Raw genomic sequence first — 18,958 nt, 5'->3', positions numbered from 1 at the left:
TTTGGGTTCTACTAAAGATGGAAGTGATATTAAAAGTAAACAGAAATTCTTGATTTCTATTTTTAGTGGTTTTCATTACATGAAATACAGCATGAATATACAACACTAAGCCGGAACTGTTTTAAAATAAGAGATGTATTTTCACCCACTAATATTTTAGCTTCTGTTAAAATATGGAATATCTGTGTGGCAATTCTGTTTGTGGGTTTAGTAAATTGTACCAACGATATTAGTAATATTTTGGTCCCTTTATATTGCTTTTTATCTCTGATAATACTCAGAAACTTTATAAATGTATTAGTGTTATGAATAAAGAGATGGAAAAATGGAAGACTAAACCATTCAGCAATGGAAGGGGTTAGTGACAGAGTCTCAGTGGACTCCCAGTCCTGTAATCTCTTACTGTGGCTCAACAGCTCTCTATGAACCTCTGTGGACTAAATAGTAAATTGAGAAAAAACAAACATTGCACCCATTGAGTACAAATTACTACACTGCTCTGTAGCAAGGAGTAGGCTTGCAGGCAAGTATCCTTGCTAGTTTTGTGCAGTAATAAACTGCATGAAGATACCAAATAATGAGGTTACTCTTGTTAATGAAATAGACTAGAGCATGGAAAAACTTTGGAGCTTCAGGAGCCTGTCTGTTCTTTGGGAAAATTTGATTATGCGTCTAGTGATTTTTGAGTAATAATAGATGATAACTGGAGAAGTATTAAAGAGAAAACAAAAGAAGAAAATATCGTGGAATAAATTCATAAAGTTTCTTTATATTGGGAAATATAAATTTCTGAGGTGCCATCATTTGGATTATATGTCAGTATAACGTGGGTATCTTTCTTGTTCTGCTTTTATTCTATTTCATGTTTTTGAAATTTCATCACATAACAGCACATAGTGAAATATTCATAGGTAGATTTTCTGGGATGAGTTTCTCACTCCTGCCTTTTAATCAGCATAGTTTTGTGCTTTGCATCATGACAGTGCATTCCACATTGTAGGAATTACCTGAAGACCTATCTGAGCAACACTGCTGATCAGTATTTCAAAACTGAGAAATGCTCAATTGGAAGTACTAGCAGCTGAAATCCTTTATATGAAAAATCTCCTAAGAACAGCCTAAGAGTTGTACAGACATTGTCACCCCTGTACAGGTATTTTGCCACAACACTTGAGGCTGTTTTTCATTTTGGAATGACAGCAGTTCTACTTCGATGTTAACTTACAGTTTCTGAAAATGAGGCAGACTCCAGTGCTCTATGTGAAACTCCTTTACTGGGATGTTGATATTAACATTTAAACCATGCATGCTGATAATATGGTAATTACTGCTGAGCAAAATGGCATGTAACTATAATCACAGGCTCAGAGCAAATTCAGAGTTTGCTGTCTTGATGAGAGGAAAAAAAGAAAGAGGACAGTTCTGCAGAAAAAAGAAATGCTTCAAGGAATATTTATATCATCCAAACTGACAGAAACTGCGTTTTTGAAATTGTTTTGAGTAAAATCAGGCTCGAGGAAGTGGGTCCGTTTGGATCATATCCAGTAGATAAATCTTCTGTTTAGAACAGTGTTGGGACCAACCCCTTCACAACATCTCTCATGCTATTCTTACAGTCATAGAGAGCAAACTAAAAAGCATTTTTTCTGGAGATTCATTACCAGAAGATTCAGGGTTCTGTTGAATGCTGCATAGGCTCCCTATACCTACTATAAATTGGCAAAAAGGATTTGATATCTGGCTACTTTATGGCAAGTTGGTTTTCTATTTTCATGCAAATATAATACAAACTATACTAAGTTCATATACTAATTCCCAATTACTGATAGAGCTGTTACCTTGCATACAGTTTACTACTGTTTTGTTTTGCTTTTTTTCCCATTTAATTTAATTTCCCCTTTGTTAAATGCCATGTCAGATGGCATTTAACATCAAGCCTTTACTCTAGTTTCTAGTGTTAAGCCTTTTTGTTCCACAGAAAAGCCAGTGAGGAGTTTGAATATGTAATATACTACACTACATCGTTATTAGTTTTATTTGCTAAGGTAGAAGGTAAATTTTATGAGGTGTAAAGACTACATTTAACCTGAAAAAATAATATCCTATAAACTCATGAAAGGTAATGAGGCTATTAATTTCTAGTTTTTTAGTCTTACAGTTTCATAAACACAAACATGTCTGTCATTTTGAATAAATACACGCCAGTTGTTCAACTGTTGTTAGTTTCATGTATAGTTAAAAAGTATCAATTTAGGTTTTAGTATTTGATTTTGTTTGTATCTTCTGTTATCTGTGTTCATTTCTATATGTAATATATATAATTTCAGGCCAATGTCTATAAATCTGTGGGAAATAGTGTGAGGACAGGGGAAATATGATTCCTTCAAGGAAACATTCAGTAAATTTAAAATGGAAATGAAAAAAAAATAGTAGATGATTTGGTAATTTGGCAATAAAGTGCATTATTTAAAATAAAACAAGTTCTTCATAGAATCGTAGAATGTTTTAGGTTGGAAGGGACCTTAAAGATCATATAGCTTCAACCCCCCTGCCATAGGCAGGGATACTTTCCACTAGATTACGTTGCTCAAAGTCCCATGCAGCTTGCCCTTGAAAACTTCCAGGGACTGGGCAGTTACAACTTCTCAGGGCAACCTGTTCAGTGCCTCACCACCCTTAAAGGGAGGAATTTCTTTCAAATGTCTAATCTAAATGTATTATCTTCCAGTTTAAGGCCATGCCCCCTTGTCCTTTAGCTACAGGCCCTTGTATAAAATTCCTCTCTAGCTTTCTTGTAGGCCCCTTTAGGTACTTGAAGGCTGCTCTAAGGTCTCCTTGGAGCCTTCTCTTCTCCAGGCTGAACAAGTCCAGCTCTCAGCCTGTCTTCATACGAGAGGTGTTCCAGCCCTCTGATTGTCTTTGTGGCCCTTCTCTGGACTTGCTTGGTCAGGCCCGTGTCTTTACACTTGGGGCCCCAGATTTGAATACAGTACTACAGGTGAGATCTCACAAGACCAGAGCAGAGGGGCAGGATCACCGCCCTTGACCTGCTGGTCATGCTCCTTTTGATGCAGCCCAGGATATGGTTGGCTTTCTGGGCTGCAAGCGCACACTGCTGGGTCATTTTGAGCTTCTCATCAACCAACACACCCAAGTTTTTACCCCTCAGGGCTGGTCTCGCTCCATTCTCTGCCCAGCCTGTATTTGTGCTTCTGATTGTGCCGACCCAGATGCAAGACCTTGCACTTGGCCTTGTTGATCTTCAGGAGGTTTGCATTGGCCCATCTCTCCAGCCTGTCAAGGTCCCTCTGGATGGCATTCCTTCCCTCCAGCAGGTTGACTACCCCACACAGCTTGGTGTCATCAGCAAACCTGCTGAAGGTGCGCTCAGCCCTACTGTCCACGTTGCTGACAAAGATGTTAAACAGTGCCAGTCCCAGTACTGACCCCTGAGGATCACCGGCTGTCACTGGTGTCCACTTGGTCGTTGAGCTGTTGACCACAACTCTTTGCATGCAGCCAATTCCTTATATACCAAATGGTCCATCTGTCAGATCTATGCCTCTCTACTTTACAGGCAAGGATGTCATGAGAGACAATTTCAAATCAGAATGATTTGGGTTGGAAAGGACCTTAACATCATCTAGTTCCAAGCCCCTGCCATGGGCAGGGACACCTCAGATTGGACCATGTAACCCAAGACTCTGCCCAACCCAACCCTGAAGACTGCCAAGTATTGAGCATTTACCACTCTTTGGGCAACCCATTCCAGTGCCTCACCACTCTCACTGTAAAGAACTTACTCCTTTCATCTAACAACTGCACCTGCTTCAGTTTAAACCCATTATCCGTTGTCCTATCACTACAGTCCCCTATGAAGAGCCCCTCTCCAGCATCATTGTAGGCTCCCTTCAGATACTGGAAGGCTGCTATGAGGTCTTCGTGCTTCTCTTCTCCATGTTGAATGGCCCTAATTTTCTCAGCCCATCTTCATATGGGAGATGCTCAAGCCTCCTATCATCCTTTGTGGCCCTCCTCTGGACTTGTTCCAACAGTTCCATGTCTTTTTTATGTTGAGGACACCAACCTGCACACAGTACTCCAGGTGAGGTCTCACGAGAGCAGAGCAGAGGGGCAGGATCACCTTCCTCAATCTGCTGGTCATGTTCCTTTTGATGCAGCCCCAGAACAATAGTTGCTTTCTGGGCTGTGAGTGCACGCTGGTTGCTCATGTTAAGTTTCTCATCATCCAACACCCTCAAGTCCTTCTCCACAGGGCTGCTTTGAATAACTTCTCTGCCCAACTTGTAGCTGTGCCTAGGATTACCCCAACTCAGGTGCAGGACCTTTTGCTTCGCTCTGTTGAACTTCATGAGGTTGGAATTGGCCCATCTCAAGTGTGTCAAGGTCCCTCTGGATGGCATTCCTTCCCTCCAGTGTATCAACCAAACCACACAGCTTGGTGTCATTGGCAAACTTGCTGACTGTGAATCAATCCCACTGTCCATGTTGCCGAGAAAGATGTTGAACAGGATCAGTCCCAACATTGATCCTTGAGGGACACCACTCGTTACCAGTCTCCGTTTGGACATTGAGCTGTTGAACACAGCTCTTCGCCTGCAGCCATCCAGCCAATTCTTTATCCACTGAGTGATCCATTCATCAAGTTTTATGTTGCTCCAGTTTAGAGACAAGGATGTCATGCGGGACAGTGTTGAATGCTTTGCACAAGTCCAGGTAGATGACATCAACTGCTTTGGCCCTATGCATCAGTTCCGTAGCCCCATCATAGAAGGCCACCAGATTGGTCAGGCAGGATTTCCTGTTAGTGAAGCCGTGTTGGCTGTCACAAACCACCTAGTTGTTTTTCATGTGCCTTAGCATGCCTTTCAGGATTATATTCTCCATGATCCCTTCTTGAAAATGGAGGTTATATTTCCCTTTTTCCAGTTGTCAAATGCTTTGCACAAGTCCAGGTAGATGATGACAGTCATCCCTTAACCACCAGGCACCAAGGTGAGACAGACTAACCTGTAGTTCCCTGGGTCTTGTTTTTTGTGGGTTATTTTTTTCTTTGTAAAAACGGGGCTATATTTCCCCTTTTCCAATCAGCAGGAACTTCACTGCACTGCCACAGCTTCACAACATGATGGATAATAGCTTGGCAACTTTGTTAGCCAGTTCCCTTGGGGCTCATTAATGCATCTTCTCAGGTCCCATGGACTTGTGTAACTTCAGGTTCCATAAATGGCCTTGAACCTGGTCTTCCCTTACAACAGTTCTTCATTCTCCCAGTAGCTGCCTTTCCCTGCCACAACTTGGGCAGTGTGGCTGGAGCAGTTGCTGGTGAAGACTGAGGCAAAAAAGTTGTTGTGTAACTCAACCTTTTCCTTATCATAGTAACCAGGTCTCCTGTTTCCTTCCAGAGAGGTCCTGTATTTTTCCTTAGTCTACCTTTCATGGCCAACATACCTAGAGAAGTTTTAGTTGTTGCCCTTGACATCCCTGAACAGATTTAATTTTATCAGGGCAATAGCTTTCCTAACCTGATCCCTGGCTGCTCAGACAATTTCTCCGTGTTCCTCCCAGGTGACCTCTCCTTGCTGCCGCCTTGCGAAGGCTCCTTTTTGTACTGGAGTTTCTCCAAGAGCTCCTTGTGAATTAGATAAAATGCAGAGAGTAGAGCTGGTATACCTTACTACTTTGACAGCCTTACTGTACACAGTTGGTGTATTTAGTGTTTTCTGTTAAAACAGTTAATAAAAAAAAACCAACAAAACCTGTGAAAACTAAACTGGTTTTGATAAGGCAATTTTTGGCAACATAACTGTTTGTGTGAGCCTGATTGATAGTTGGCAAACTGACAGAATATAAGGGGTCACAATAAACAGAGATAGACTCAGTAAAAGAAGCAGAATCTTTTTGGGATCACAAACAGCATCAAGAGCAGGGTGTGTTGAATCAAAATAGGTGATGGCAAGCAGCTTGTTGAAGGTCGGTAGTCAGCAAGGTTATGGAGAAAGGGGAAAATGAGTATATGAAGAGCCCAGTATTTGATGCTGTTAGGTTAGATGTAATGTTCTGAAGGCAGAGAATGTATTTGTGGAGCTGAGTAGAGCATATGTAAAAACATGTGCTTACTTTGAAGATAAAATCTCAGTGTGTGGCAGGAGCAAGAGCTAATAAGGTCTCATGATGTGTAAACAGAGGGATTAGGTATAAATCAAGAGAGATAATGTTACTCTGCTGTAAATCTCTAATAAGACTGCAGTTGGCATATTGTGTCCTGTGCTGGACTTGGAGACTCAAAAAAAAAACAACCCAAACAGGTTATTTTGATCCCTGAAAGGTAGGAAGAAGGCAAGAAGATTATTTAAGGATTAGAACGTTTGTCCTGTGTGAGAAGATCTGAACAACTTTGCATGCTTAACCTCATAAGATGTCAAGTGAAGGGAGAGTTGATTACTGTCAGTAAATGCTTACTGGGGCCCTGCTGAGACCTGGAAGGCAGGTGGATGCAAAAAGCAGCAGCTCTGTGGAGTGAGCAGCTGTGAGGGCCTTGTGTCTATCATAAATTTACGATGTGCATTAAAAAGGAGTTTCTCTTCAATGCAGCAAGGCTGCACCTTATTAATAGTAGCTGAAGAACTGAAGTGGCTGCACCAGGCAGTGCTGACATATGAAAGCAAAAAAAATCATATTGTTGTTTATTCCAGTAAGCTTTCAGCTGAGCCTGAAATTGAGAAATTTGGCTGAATAAAGACCGATAATGAAACTATGATGGACTTTATTCACTGTGAAGGGGTCACATTTTCATCTGAAATGTATTACAGGATACGAAATTTACAAAGCACATGCTTGTAACTTATTGGATTCACATAAAGATAACAAGATTACTTCTTAACTGTGATTCTAGATAGTCTTTTTCTGTAGGTCATCAGAAGCACTGTTTAATATCAGCAATCTGTAAGGACAAACTCTGACTAACAAAAAGATCCTCTGGTAGAGAAGGAGGATGCCTAGCATGTTGGAAGGGAAAGCTCATAGATCAGAGAAATACTGCAGTAATCTATGGCAAACCTGCCCAATAACAATAAAATGATTAAAAGATCTGACTGGGCATCTGTCTGGCTCATTGTGTTAGGAAGTGCATAGGTGCATATATTTGCTAGCGCGCGGTCAACATGTAATGCAGCTTTTATCAGCTGCTGTTCTAAATAACCTAAAACAGTTAGGTGCGGTGCGTAGCTACCATCAGTGAGTATTCATTGGAAACCTTCTGTTTTGACAGCAGAACTTTTGCTTTAAAAGTATTTCTGATTTCACATGTTAGTGTGACTGTTCACTATTGAATCTTAGTTACTTATGATTTCTTTAACCTACAGAACAAGTAGAATTTAGCAGAGCTTCTTTTTCTTTTCCTGAGCCATGGAGATTATTTTAGGAGCTGACAACTTATTATTTTGTTTAGAAAATCAATGTTGGCTAGTGTTCAGAAGCGCAATATTCCTGGGTTCTATCACTTTTGGGAAAAACACAAGGCTATTAGCCAATATTACATTGTGCTTGTCACTAGAGAGTAAGCGCAGATTAGTAAATGTGCATATAAATATATATATTAACATTTTATTTTGTAGAATAGAGTGAAATTAGTTTATAGATTAATTAATAATATATTTATTTTATAGAATAGAGTGAAATTTACTTACAGGAGTATCTTACTAAGTTTCTGTCTGGGTAAGGTGAGCAATTCACCTACATTCTTTGGCAGTCAAGAAATTTTTGTACTGGTTTGTAATCAAACTTCTTTTGTGGTGTAGGGCTGTGGGAGGAAGGACCTTTGCCACTTAGAGTCCTGGTATAATAAATAGCTAAGCACTACATTTTTCAGTTGTCCCAGCCTGAGGTATCAATGCTTTGTTCTCTGAAGCTCTACTGAAGAAAAATGAAATGTTTTCTTGAAGTGAAAAAAAAAAAACAAAAAATGAGGAAGGTGTTTGTTATTGATTTTATCAGGACATTGTGTTCTGTTTCTATAATTTCAGAGTTTTCCAAATCACACTGAATATATTGGTTTGAATATCTAAAATGATGTTGTTATATTTATTTTAGATGAACTTGCAAATTCATCAGAAACCCGATTGTCCTTGGAAGATCTCTTCAGAAAAGAGTTCATAGTTCATAATCCAGAAGCCAAATGGATTAATGGTAGGTGTATAATCTTTCATGTAACTTGAAATCAGGTAATAGTTTTGAGTGTTGTATATCCTGGCTCTGAGAAGGAATCAGTTAAAATTTCAGACTCTCTTGAAATTGGCCAGTGTCCCAGTTTTCCTTGTAAGTTCTAAATCATATCTACTTCATTAATTTTTGAAGTGGCTTTCTAATTTTAAAGCTCCATCTAGTAGAAGCTCACTAAAGTTTTCTGTTTATACTACTGACTCACTTTGAAGCAGAGTTGAATTGTTTTTAAGAACTAGATCTTGTTTATGGATTCACAAAAAGATCTATTCATAAAATTGTTCTACTAGTATCAGAACTTTGTGGTTCTCCACATCTAGTGTGGATTCTTAAATATTTATGTGTATTCGTATAGCTGTATTTTATTTACTTTATGTAATTGTATTTAATACTCTACTTTCTTCAGTGATTTATAAATGGTATGCAGATTCCCAAAGAATTTGTGTAACAGTTGTAATGTAAAAAAGAATACAAATTCAAACTAGTTCTTTCAACTCACTGAACTTTTCTCTTGGTCATATGGGTTGTTCACATTCTTTCTTTTTGCAAGAAATGCAGAAGTAACAACAGCAACCATCTCTTTTCTGTCCTTATAGTTGGATCTTTGTATTACTCCAGGTGTTAATAAAAGAAATAACAATAGGCTTTGTGCAAAACAGAGTATGTTAAGGGGTGCTCTATGTAAGGTAGGAGTTTGGAAGTTTGGTGACTGCATATGTAAATCCAGAATAGCTTTGCACAGGAAGTAAAAATCCAATTATATTAATCAACTATGGTCTTACGTGATAACTAGAAGGTGTTCTTCATTTGTAGGAAGCTATATGATTCATTCAGTTATTGCTTTATGAAATAAATTTCAAAGAAGAAATGGTTCTAAGAAGAGTAAGTTCATTTCAAAAAAAAAAAAAAGGCTAAAAGGGAGAAAAATAAATAAAACATGGAGTTTGCGGAATTTTTAACTCTATTCTGCAGCTTGTGATAAGATAAAAGCTTCCTTTAAGAGTTTTCCAGATGTGGTAAAAAGAAATGTAGAATTTGGTGCTAAAATCCTGCACGGATACAGGTTTCTTTTGTGCTCTTCAAAATCCATGTTAGGAAACTCATATTGGGGAAGATAATTTTACCAGTATCATGCAAAAAACAGAGATCATAAGCAGTCAACTCTAAAAGCTGTGAGATTGTACAGTTATGACCTTTTCCATTTATTGAAAATAATATTAGAAACATTGTTTAATAAAGAAAGGTGCTGTGTTATATTGGCAGTACAGTTGTACTAATATCCAGTCTTTCTGCAGATTTTCTCAGCCAATATGAGAACTCCTAAGCTTGCAGTTAGGTGTTTTCCTGTGTTTATCTGTGAAAGAAGCAATAAAGTCCAGGGGTACAAAAAGAAAAAAAGGAAAGAATGGACATTTTCTGATTAGAATGTGTGTGTGGAAACTGGGCAAAAAGTGGTGAAAATGGAGGATTTTGGTAATCATTTAGTATGTTTGATAAACATAGAAACTTATGTATCATTATTTTGGTGTTTTTTTTTGTTTTTTTTTTGTTTTTTCTTTTTGCATTTATTTTGAAAATTCCCAGTATGGTCAATGAAATCAGCATCTTGGATAATAAACAAAATGAGGAGGAGTCTTGCAAAGCAACATTTCTGCTTCCTGCTTCTAGTTTTATTTTTAAAATTTAGGATTAAGATTATATTTTCTTTCCTGTCATGGTAACGTTGCAGTGGTGGCATTATATGCATGGAGAATGAAATATATAATTTAGGATTCAGCATTAAATACTGTGGAGCTGCAGGGAAGCATTTGGCACTTTCTTTGGATATTGGCAGAGTAAGTGGACTCTCTACTGGAAGATTTTAGCCAAAAATAAGTAGCTACTTACTACTACTCTTTGCTTCTCTTGGGATAGCATAATTTGTATCCATCTGAAAGTTTTATCATCTTGACTTAATGGTAAGGGATGGGAATAAGAGATTGAAAAAGTAATTCATGCTGTAAGCAGTTTCTGCAGGGTCTAGAGAATACTTTGTGGAAAAAATCACTGATTTAAGGATTTCAAGTGCTAGATGGATCACTGTGTTCTTAGGTAAGGTGTAGTATTTAACCTCTGCCATTTAATTAAACTTTCTATGCTGATGTTTGAATTTCTTAGATGTTTCTCAAAAGCAATGTTATTTCTTCCTTGTTTGCAAGTTCCTCCACCACAAAAATCGTCCCCACATAGTTATTTCTAGTCTACTCTTTAATAAGAAAAGCTCTTACATACAGATGTCTTTACAGTCCATTTCCTTTTCTGCTTGAAACTGAGTCCACAATATTATGTGCTTGCCACCAAAGTTAATAACTATGTAAATGCTTGAAGCTGCAGGGGAAATGTTGTCTTTTATCCGAGATAATCAGCTGTTGCCAAAGAAAAGAAAAATTTTGAGCTAGTTTTAAAGTGACAAAATGTATTCACAATTAATGTAATTGGAAGAAGTATCTATACAGGTATCTTTCAGATTTCTTTCACCCTTTTTTTTCTTTTTCTTTTTTTTTTTTTTTAATGGGGATTTTTTGTTTTTTGGTTTTCTTTTTTGGTGTTTTATTTCAAAGACGGGTTTGTGGGTTTGTTTTTGTTTGGTTAGGTTTTTTGTGGTTTTTGTTTTTTCTTTTTAAACCTTGCTTGGATTTTTTACTTTTTTTTTTGTAAAATTTGCAAACTGAAAAAAGAAAATACAGATGATGGCTAGTATTTTTCTTGCAAATAATAACTTTGTAGCTTACTAAACTTTTTCAATTATAAATCTGAGCACTTCAACTGTATTTAAAAGGTCATGGTGGAGAGTATGCGCAACCATCAATTCTTTTAATCCATGTCAGTCTGAAAGTGTTTGGTTTCAGGATGCCTTCCAGTTTCTCGGCATAGTTTCAAAGATGTTAAATGAGAGAACATCTTCCCTTAGCATTATTGATCTTCAGGTTTTCTAACAGAAGGTGGGAATTTAAAATGCTGCTAGTGAACAATAAAAGTACTTAGATCTGACAGCACATTACTACTGCTAAGGGCTTTGCATTATGTGGCAAAATGGGTTGGTTTATTTAAGTACAAAACCGCAATGTAGTTTAACGTATCCAGAGTAATTAAGTTTAACAGAGTTAAACTTCCCCTATGCTTTCCCTTGCAAAAAAAAAAAAAAATCCTTTAAAGAGACTTACTGTGTCTCATATTGTTCCTGTCTTGGATTCTGACCATTTTTCAACAAGGACCAGTCAGTGCTTCAGGTTGAGAACAGCATCTCATGTCATGATCACACTTTGCTTTAGGACCAGGTTGCATGCATGCTAGTACAGAGAGTGCGTTTAATGGAAGATGACAACAAATGTATCATTGTATTAGTTGTTCATAAACAATGACAATATGAGCAGTCTGAAGCTGGATCTTTGAACCATACTGAAGCATTTTTTCAGGATGTTTTCTTAATTTCTATTAAATTACTTAGAAATATGTATGCTGGCCTGTGAGAAATACTGAGGGCTCAGAAGTTTTGCAGTCTAATCTCTAGATCTTTGGTAGTGTGCTTGTGTCTCTTATTACCAGGGACTCTGGCTGTTAATGACAATGAAATTCAGAATCTTTGCCCATATTCCTTTGGTGAATATGGCTGTTACTGTTTGGATAATCTTTGCTAACCTTTACTGTATGTGATAGAGTACATTGACTCCTTGTTTGTATTCTGTTAGATGGGTATATAGTCAACACAATTATGAAAATTTTCATAGATTTGAATGAAAAGGTGTTGGAGAATGACCTGAAGTCTGAAATGATGGCCTGCTGCAGTCTGTGCCCTGGAATCCTGTCTTGTGCTAAAGCTCAGCAAATCACCTGAATAGGTTCCTATGTGCTTCATGGAACCAGGAAAGATGTAGGCATCTGCTGAGGGTTGTAAAGTGTTTTCCTGAGATTGTGAGAAAATTAAATATTTCTGTCTTTCCTGCCTCTGGAGCACCTGTTTGTTACCCTTGGAACACCATGTCACAGGAAAAGTGTAGGGTAACATGTATGGCTGGGCAGCATCACATCTCTTCAGGCAAACACAGTGCTGCTGATGCAATAATTAAAGATTTTGGAGCAGTGAGGGAGAGGACTGGGAAGGTGGCAGGTGCCAGTGCAGGAGGAAGGGCTTCCAGTAGCGCTTCAGGGAGGGGAGTGATCTTTGAGAGGGCAAGATGTGATAGCAGAGATTTCCTTATCCTGTAGGACTCTACAAAACATGCTCATCTCACAAGCAGCATCCTTGTCTGCCTTTGGGAGGAAGAGAGAAAATAAGGAAGTCATTTGGAAGTCAGAAGCAGTAGGGAAGGAAGACCTTTGTGTCAAGGGAAAGGACATGGAGGGGATAAGGTGGAAAGCTGTGTTTTGAGAAGGGTTTCCTGCCTCATATGGAAGCTGCATTTTCTTTAAGTATCAGTCTTTTTTCCTGACTCCCTGTGCCATGTCAGACAGGAGGTGCTAATCCATACTCTGTGTCTCGAGCAGACGGCTGCTGGGGCAGGTTGCTGTCGCTGGCAAACTGCCACCCTGCTGCCTGCCGAACTGGTGGCTGCTGCTGGAGGCGGGTGGCTGCTGCCCTGTCCATGGAGGAATTGCAGCTCCCTGCTAAAGAAGGACTGCGTATGTTTGTGGAGGGCAGGCAGACACAGGGAGACGGTTGGTGCTCACATCGTCTGCTGCAGATGGCACAGATAACCCTAAAATAGTTGGGGGTAGGTTCGTCCCTTGAAGTCATCCTGGTGAACACAATTCTATTCTCCAACTAATCAGAGGGAGTATAAATGCACCATTTTGATGAGAGATTTTTGGTGAAAATGTGCATTTGTGCCTATTTCTTCTTTTGTAAAAGCCTGTTTTTTTGCAGTGAGGTTTATAACATACAGCAAAAAATCTTAGATTGTGTTGGCAGTCTCAACAGGTATAACATTTTAGGATTTAGTTTCTAAAAGCAAATAATTTTTCATGCAGATATGTTTTCAAGCCAAAAACTCTTCAGTACCTTTTATTTTCCCCCTTTTTACAGTTTTAATGTGTTTGTTGTTTCTTTTTTTGTAGATCATAATAAAACACTCTATCCCAAGTCAGAAATATTTTCACTTTTGAGAGTGGTGCCTTGAGAACAGCATCAAAGCAAAAGATGTCTGGTTTTGTTTTAACTCAGGTTCTTGTATTTACTTGTTTTTAGTTTTTATATTGGTCCTAAATTTCCTGTATTAGCTTCAGCTTTCATTTTCTGAGTAATATTTACTAGTTCTGATGTGAGCATCTTTATTTCATATTTAGTTTCACGCATCGATTTTATCAGCATGGAGTTAAAAAGAATGGGTGATGCCTGCCCTTTTGAAAATCTGTGAAACCAAGGCACTGGTTTATGGAGAAAACCCCTCTTCCCCCTTCACATTTTATTTTGCAAACATTTATAGTGTTTAGTAGAGTAGTGGGGTTTTGTGGTTTTCTTTTTTTTTTCACTATATTTTATTTTATTTTAATTTAATTTTATTTTTTTACTTTTTTATTAAGAAGGAAATATTAAACCATTTTTGCTTTACAGTTAAACAGTCAGTCACTTCACTGCAATAGACTATGTATTAGCAAAGAAAATATTGCCTGGCTGAAAAAGTATTATTAGTTCTTACGACATGTTTGGTTTCCTTAAAGAGCAAATGGGACAGTTTGCTCTTTAAGACAAAAAGAGACAGTGGCTTCATGTGGATTTAACTGTGGTTGTTCCTAGCACCTTTCGGACACTGTGCACTGCCTTTACCATCCAGGGATGAAATGTGTAGACAGTGGCCTTTTCTTGAGCTTGTGTTTTCCTTGAGTCTGTGTTGGCTCTTGTGTATTCTGAAAATTAAATTAAAAAAAATGATTCTGGGAAACCTGGATTAAAGATGGTAGAAATTGGTTTAAAAATTGTGGATGATAAAAATGGAAATGGTTTGGAAGCTCAGCACATGGTACCACATATGCCAATTTCGTGCACAAAACCATTGTTTAAAATACTTGACGGTTTTTAAAGAAAGCTTTTCCTGTGCAAATGAGGCAAATATGAACTTTATTTATTAAAGCTGAGCATATAATGATTGCCAGTAAATATGGGCCAAGTTTAAGAAGTCAGTCCATCACTGATATAAAAGAAGGCAGATTCTGCTCCAGAAAGTTGTTGCTGGGTTGGAATCAATAAACAGAGAACTACCTCTATTAGAATTGCTCATCTATATATGTTGGCATTACTCTTGTCATTTACGGTGGATATTAAGAGTGAAGTCTTATATTTTTTTTCCCCATCCCTTAATGAGATGATAGTCTGAAGTGGTAAGACTGGAGCGCAGTTATTGCATGCAAGTGCATTTTCACTGTACCAGGAACTGTATGTATATGGTGCCTCACATATTTAGGTTGTAATAAGATGCATTAATGCTCTGTCAGGGACTTGGTCAGAAGTGAAGGGAGGTGTATTCAATGGCACTCTTGCCATCTCTCCATATAGCTTTCATTATTTATCTGAATCTGTAGCTCTGAAGAGCCTGAAGCTAAAAACCAGGCCAGGCAGTATTTTTGTTGCCTGTAGTTCAGTGTGAAGGGTTCATTTCTGAAAGGCAGAGGGTGGTTAGACTTTGATTCCCTGTGCAGGGAAAAGCAGCACATAGAAGAGCAAGTGAAAAAACAGATCCTAGATAGCGCTCTAATCTGTGGAGGCTTTTAGCTAAAAGTCATCTATCATAAAAGTCTAGCAGTGGTGTGAATTACACACCCAGTTTTTGCCAAGTCTTAAGACTACGTTTTGGAAAATCCCTAGAACATTTGGAAAGATATATATGGTGTCTCTAGGCTGGCTGAAATTTCTCTCAGAAACTGCTAAAAAGGGAAATAAAAGTTTTGATTGGTACTGTTCCACTGATTTATTAAATAATTTCTTAAATAATTTAATGTTGTGGAATGGTTGGAATGATTTAATTCTGTCATTAGGGAATTGCAAGTATAGGAGTTTGAGGCTGCACCTGCACTGATGCTGAAGACTTCCCTACAAGCCAGCTGTTGATGGGTAATTGGTCATTCAGGCTAAGCTTGTGAGGTAGCCAGGTTTGATACCAGGCACGATGTGCTTTCTTGAGTCTTTCAGTGCAGGAACTGTGGCTTCTCAAACAATGGCCAAACTTTTTAATTTAGGAAGGATTTTGATTTTCTTGTTTGTTTTGGTTTGTGGTTTGGTTTTTTTTTTCTGTGTTTTTTTTTTTTTTATTTTTGGTTGTTTTTGTTTTTGATTGGTTGGTTGGTTGGTTGGTTTTGAAAAATCTTTTTTGGAGAGAGCGTTAAGTTTAGGTACAGTAGGTCTTTGGTTTTGTTTTCTTTGCATTTCTCCTGTTAAATAATGAATTTGTTTTTAAATATTTCATATGAAGACTGCATGTAAAACAGAAGATAAATACTGTGAGGTGCCTAAAGATACAAAAGCATTAGGTTGAACATAAAAGAGAAACTGAAGAAAATTATTTTTAACTAGCATTGCAAATAAGAAAGCATGAAATGATTTGGGTTGCAGCTGTGCGTGAATGTATACACACCCTTAAAAACCAGTATGGGAAAAAGCCTATATTTTTACGTCTGCATGAAAGTGGAGATTTCATCCAACTTCTCTTAAGGCTTTATCAGGAAAAAAAAGATGGTCTTTTTTCATCAATAATCATTATCACAAAGTAATACTAACTTTCTTCCATGGAGCAGAGGTTGTGCCTCAGAGTGCCTCAGATTCAGGTACTTGTTCGGGTGAGTGGATCTCACCAGTACAGATGTCCTAGCAGCTGTGGGACACTTGCTAGGATTGTAGCAGAGCTCTCCCCTGTGAGCAGAAGGCTAGAGGATTACTGTTCCTTTGATCCTCTGATTCTCCACCCTGGTGGGATGAGCAGTTGGATAGCCTGCTACTCAGAAAGGTGTTTTGTTCCCCTCATTAAAATTCTTTGTTTCATCGGCTGTAACACAGTAGAATTTTTCCCTCAATTATTTTTTCCTCTAGACTGTATGCAGCCTAGCCTTTAAATAATGCTTAGTGGCTATTTTAACTGATGTCCCATGCTTGTCCACACTATTAGAATAAACTGCATGGACTATACTTTCTGCTCTAATATCGATGTCTCTAAGGTACCCATGACTTGCTTAGAAGTAGTCTTGGGTAATTTCTGCTGAGATTAACTATGTTAAGCCCCATTGCTACATCAACACTCATGCCAGTGGTAATGATTCTTAACAAGCACTAAATTAACTTGTGTCACCACTGTATTTTGTAAGTTACTTCTTAATGCACCTTCACCAATATTCTTTGTACATTAATACAGTATTGCATTAGTTGTGACCTCTACACTGTCTTGTAGCTGTCTTCACTTCTGCATTACCATTATTGATTGCAAAATTTTTGGGTCTGGAGTTTTTCACTTGACATTTTGTACTTCTTCCATAGAGTACCTGAAATTTATTTCCTGATTTTTATTTTTTTTTTTTTAATGGAGGATGAAATCCACATATCGAGTTATAAGTTAAGAAAAAATGAAACCAAGTATTCTAACCTAGTGGAAGATCAAACTACCTATTGCTACCTTTAGTCAAAAATACAGCTAATTATTGCAGTGCTTCTTAAAATATGTCCCTGTAGATTTTTTTTACTTATTCCACATCCCAAAGCATTAAGAATTTAACAAAGATAACAATATACTTGCACTCTGCCTGTGTAAATGTTTTCTAAGTATCTGTTGCATAAGGTATTGTATTTTGAAAAAGGTTGGTAGAATGTTTTGCATTTTCCAAGCCATATTTATAGATACTAGCCTTTTGTTGAAGGGTTAAGTACACCAATTCAGTATGTGAACCTCTAGGAAAGCGGACCAGACACTTAATAAATCTTAGTTCTCCCTGTTTGTTGAAGCAGAAATCTCCTGAGTGTAGTGCATATACTAAGGTTACTATGCTGGTTACCATAGCAATGTCCATAAAAGACTGAGACCTTTTCTCAGTAATACACTTTTGACTAAGAAAGCAGTCCTTAATATGATGAACAAGTATAAACTGCATGTGCTACATCATTACTCTTAGGATGCTATTCTACTACATAACCAGACCTGAACAGTGGATTGTGAGTTTTGGAACGGTAACAGATGGTGGGTGCTATACAACAGATTTGTGAGTTCCCCTCCAGAATGCCACACTTTTTCCTGTTATACATAAATGCTTCAGAGATGTAAGTGTTCATGCATCACCAAGTTTATATATGCATCAAGACTAAGCTTTTCATCCTGTGCCTCCTCATTTTGTTTTCCCTACGTATCAGCACTGCCCCTGAGCAGAATGGTACCTGTTGCCCAGCTGGAGCCGTAATCCTTTCATCATGGGTTGGATCTGTAGACCTGTTAACTTTTCGTTTGGAAGCTGCTATTTATGCTTGCAGCTGGTTTTATGGTCCTTCTTACAGGCTCATTTAAGTCAACTCTAATTTGCTCATCAGCAATTTGATTCTCTTCAAAGGAATGCTGTGCAGGGGGGAGATACAATTCAGTCGTATCTGTATGCAGCAGTGTTGTTGGACAATTCTGCCTAGTTTCCATTTGCGTAAACCAAATCCTTTTAATTTTCTTCAGTTTTCTTACTTATTTGTCTAAATACATAGTACTTTTAAGAAACGCTAAGTTGTGTTTTGTGGCAGATGAGTAAGCTGTATGGTGTTTAAAACAGTTATCTTTAAACCCCAAAGCTTTACATTTCTGCTCCTTATCTTTTGTTGTCTGTTAGGTTTTTTTTTATCCTGAATTAAGAGGTAGTAAAAGGAGTGGTTTTCTGTATTGCTCAAATGCTTACATAATAGATCCATAAAAATTGCATTTTTAAAGCATACATGTATCCGTGGACGTACATTTAAGTATATTTCCCTTTTACTCTTTCTTTTTTTCTCTTTAATTGATTCCATTGTGTATTGTCTGATTTTTCTTTTCTTGTTCAAATGGCAGATTTCAGAGACACTGACTCTTCCTTGCCATTCATTAGTTTCCCTGGTTTGTTTTCTGTGCCATGTGTTATTTTTATTGAATGTATGAACTGATCTGCTGCCTCTGTCTGGCACTGGAGTGTCAAGAAAGTTCAGACACACAGAAATGAGTACCAGGCCAAGGTTATTCTTCATGTGAAAATGTGGTTGATACTTCAACAATTTTGCTTGATATCTCTCTCAGTGTGATGGAAAAGGACTTTTTTTTTTAGTATGTTTGGGAAAGTGGATATTTCTATCTATACTTAGATCATATTTTTAGAATTCTGTTCAGTGTATCAGTTCTGTGAAATTCTCCCACAAAGTGTTTGTGTTGACCCAGGAGGGGATGACCCAGGTATTAGACAGTTTTGATTCAAATGGCAACCTGTTGAGTTTTGGACCTATTCCTTTTATGTACATCAGGATTAGAGGGGAAAGGCTGTGGAGGGAGAAATCTATAGAGTAAAAAACAAGTAACAACAAAAATGTAATGAGAAAAAAAGAAAACAATTGGGTACAGAGAAAGAAGAGGCAGGAGCAGGAAAGAGAAATGAAGGGACAGTCCAATAGTGAGCACAGAGGCCTCTGTTAGTGCTCTGTCAGTGCCACAGGACGTATGTGTTTCCCGTTAAGGATGTCTTTATTCTATAACTCCAGATAGGT

At 37.9% G+C, this 18,958-nt stretch overlaps 1 protein-coding gene across 2 annotated transcripts in view; it reads left to right on the top strand.

Moving 5' to 3' along the window:
* The window catches only part of DPP10 (dipeptidyl peptidase like 10), a 563,373-nt gene that overhangs the window by 325,089 nt on the left and 219,326 nt on the right, over positions 1-18,958 (top strand). For both annotated transcript variants that reach the window (XM_061479197.1, XM_061479109.1), the window contains exon 3: positions 8,113-8,208. In XM_061479197.1, coding sequence (XP_061335181.1) covers positions 8,113-8,208 — 96 coding nt within the window. The remainder of the gene's footprint in view (positions 1-8,112; positions 8,209-18,958) is intronic.

This window comes from Pezoporus flaviventris, unplaced genomic scaffold (genome assembly GCF_033815535.1).
Source record: "Pezoporus flaviventris isolate CSIRO_AGI_PZ_B2104156 unplaced genomic scaffold, CSIRO_AGI_Pfla_v1 ptg000001l, whole genome shotgun sequence".
NCBI lineage: Eukaryota > Metazoa > Chordata > Aves > Psittaciformes > Psittacidae > Pezoporus > Pezoporus flaviventris.
This window is presented reverse-complemented; position numbering and strand designations above follow the sequence as displayed.